Source organism: Chenopodium quinoa, unplaced genomic scaffold (genome assembly GCF_001683475.1).
Source record: "Chenopodium quinoa cultivar QQ74 unplaced genomic scaffold, ASM168347v1, whole genome shotgun sequence".
Lineage (NCBI taxonomy): Eukaryota > Viridiplantae > Streptophyta > Magnoliopsida > Caryophyllales > Amaranthaceae > Chenopodium > Chenopodium quinoa.
In genome coordinates this window covers 903,545-906,979 of record NW_018745533.1, presented here as the reverse complement: position 1 = coordinate 906,979, position 3,435 = coordinate 903,545, and the positions used below count along the sequence as shown (strand labels likewise).

General features: G+C 31.7%; 1 protein-coding gene across 1 annotated transcript; it reads right to left on the bottom strand.

Annotated features, from left to right (window-relative positions):
• Positions 1–679: 679 nt before the first annotated feature.
• LOC110715849 (auxin-binding protein ABP19a-like) lies at positions 680–1,561 on the bottom strand. Its single transcript, XM_021894466.1, has one exon. The coding sequence runs from the start codon at positions 1,505–1,507 to the stop codon at positions 863–865; it is 645 nt and encodes a 214-aa protein (XP_021750158.1). The 5' UTR covers positions 1,508–1,561; the 3' UTR covers positions 680–862.
• Positions 1,562–3,435: the final 1,874 nt, after the last annotated feature.

Sequence of the window (3,435 nt, the reverse complement as noted above, 5' to 3'; positions counted from 1 at the left end):
TAGGGCAGTCTCTCAGGACATGCAAGATAGATTCCTCTACCCCTGGGCAAAGGGGGAAGGAGGCTGAGGGAATGATGTTCCTAGCAGCAAGATGGGAGGAAGTAGGGAGTCTTTCCCACAAGGTTAGCTAGAGGAACATTTTGACTTTGGGGAGTAAGTTGAGATCCCAAATAGTGGCCCACTTGCCATCCTCCTGCGAGTTAGGATGCTGGGATCTCCAGAGGGAGTTATAAGCAGATTTTGAATCAAAGAATCTCCCATGGACAAAGGAGCTGACAGGGAAATCAAACCCCCTGTTAGGAAAATAGGTAGCAGTGATCTGTTGGGAAATGTGAGGAGGCAAAGGAAAGGATAGATGTTAGAGGGACCATATCGAAGTTCCCATCTCTGGCCAGATGAAGAGTCATATCCAATTCATGGTGAAGGAGAGGGCCCTGGATCAAATTTCTAAGTGGACCAGGCCCTAGCCAGTTATCCTGCCAAAATTTGATCCTAGTCAAATTTTGGCAGGATAACTGGCTAGGGCCTGGTCCACTTAGAAATTTGATCCAGGGCCCTCTCCTTCACATTAGATAAATTTGTTCGTATTCTAAATGTGCTCAGCATAGTCGAATTAGCAAATAAATAATGCCTCATTTTACACATTAAGCATAATTATCAACAATAATTAGATGGGCAATCTGGTGATTGAATTATTCATGTATACTATTACACACAATGAATTCTTATTAAGAAACGGAAATAATTATTACGTACATGAAAAAAAATGATTTATAATTAAAATAAAAGGTTCACACGATATAAGAAGTTGACGGCAGGACTAAGGTAGCTGAAATACCATGCACGTAGTAGGATCGGAGTATTAGTTAGTGCCACCAAAAATTTTCTTCAACTTCTTCACCTGTATAGCATCCAACAAAGTCACCTTCTTAACTAATTCAGAAGGAAGGTCATTTGCACCTAGAGAAGGAGTAGTGATTTCGAAGCCTGGATTCGGGCTGTTTAAGGTTACAAACACAAGAGCAGGAATTTTTCCGACATTAACTTGGAAATGAAGTAATGTAGGTGGAATGATCATAATATCCCCCTTATGTAATGTTTTGTAGAATGGCGTGCCATTTGTGTCTATAAAACCAGCAACTATTGTTCCCTCGGATACAAGGATAAGTTCTGACACTCTGTGTGAATGAATTGGGACGGCTCCACCAACACCAAAGTCTAGACGTCCCATGGAAAGGCCTAGACCATTCAAGGCTGGGAATGTTACATCCAAAGCAAAAGAGGAATCAATATTAAAAAGCTCATTAAGTGTGTTAGTTATGTTACTTGGATCACGCAAACCAGAGAAAACAAAGTCATCTGCTGTAAGGCTAGCAGGATTTTTACAAGGGTATCCTGCTGGACCAACTGGATGATTTAAATCCGCAACACAATAATCAACAACTAATGTTGCATAAGAGAAAGGGGCAAGGAGAGCTAAGAGGAAGATAACTTTGAGAGCATCCATGTTTGAAGAAAGTTAGAGATATAAGATAGAATGGGAATGAATCTTATGAATGAAGATATGTTTTGGTTAATGTGTTAGTGTCTTTTACATTGTCCCTATATATAGAATGTACATGTACTAATACAATCTCGCAGAAATTTCATTGATCATAAAATTCTTAATGCATGTGATCATGGCTTACGTGGGAATAAAGATTAAAGTCCTAGTAACATCTTCTGATAACTTTATGAAATCATATATACATTATTTTCAAAGTTTAACCCCCGGATTTATTTACTTTCTTGCTTTTTCTTTAAAGGATAAACTAATTAGCGTAACGGAATTTTGAACGCAAAAGAAACTTCTATAAATTTACTCACGAAGTGTCTAATTTGGCAACAAGCTGCCGTAATAAATAAATTCTTTTGTCGAATGATATTTTGTAAAAAAATAAATAAAATAAAAATGGTGATATGGGGAAGACAAATCAAAACCTCGCTAAGGTTAACACGATCTGGTTTACCAAGTACTACTTGATAACCATCCTATCCGTCAAAAAAAAGAAAATAAAAATGATAACCATCCTAACCAATGTTTTTATTACTTTACTTGATTAGCTTCATTCTTAATTGATATTTACACAGCTAACACATGGTTTAATTAAGTTGTGTAGACCCACAAATCTTACAACAATTATAAGACTCATAAATGTTGGGGTAACAACATACTTCGTACATACGTGTGCTTATTTGGAGTAATAAAAGTCATAAAATGTACTCTCTCGGTTTCAATTTGTTAGTCCCATATACTATTTTGGGCGTTTTAAAAAAATTTACCCATATTTTATACATATTAAATTATGATTGGTTAAATTAATGATTGTGTATTGATGACTTGAGTCTAAGTAAAGAAATTATTCCCTTAAATTATGCAATTATAGTTGACGATTTTCTAAACAAAATCAAAAAAGTTTAAATAAGGCAAAACTATTTATGAATTGTTTTTGACTTTAATGTTAGATTCCAAATATTCTTCTTTTCTTATTTTATGTAATAGATTCCATATGGGACTATCATATTAAAACGGAGGGAGTATGTTTTTACGTAACTTCAGTAGCTTGATATGATAGATGTATTAAGAAATATATTCTTTAATTTATATAATACCATGAAAACAAATAAGAGAAAGACCTCTTAGAGCAATGGCCTACAGGTGTAAAGTTCAATTCTCATCAGGCACAAATTCCTTACAACAATCATTTTAAATATGACTATTATATTATGTTAATGGTAAATAATATGGTCGTAATTTATATTTTCACATAATAAAATAGGCACAATTAGTCTTTCAATAATTACAATGTAAATATAATTTTTTAAAATTTTGATCCAACATAAAATTAATATTTTTTGAGAAACCATTAAATAAGAATAAAAATTTTATAAATTTAAAAAATGTAGATAATACCTTTTTATATCAAAAATAAAGTAATATAATAAATAATTGGAAAAAAAATGTCAATTATGAACTAAATAATCATTATAACATTATGGTAGTCATATTTCAAACAACTATTATAAAATTTTCATAAATAGATAGATTCGTACTACTCATAAAGATAAGTCATACATATGATAATTTAACATATGCAAATACGGAGTAACAATAAATTATTATTATTATTATTATGGTAGTCATATGTATGATAGTTTTAAAAAAATATATTTAGTAACAATAAATTCAATTTATTAAAATTAAGTTTTCAGTAAAAATAATTTCAATGCGTAAAACTAATCTCAGTTTGGAAAAAGTTAGTAATTTTACGGAAAAAATATAATAGAGAATCAATATAACTAATGTTATTTCAACAAAAATAATTTCAATTCAATAAAACTAATTTCATTTAAGTTAAAATTAGTTAAGTTCATCAAAAATAAATTCAGTTCAGT

What these genes read in the sequence shown, in the direction of transcription:
- LOC110715849 (XM_021894466.1), bottom strand. Translation starts at nt 1,507, where the DNA reads ATGGATGCTCTCAAAGTTATCTTCCTCTTAGCTCTCCTTGCCCCTTTC.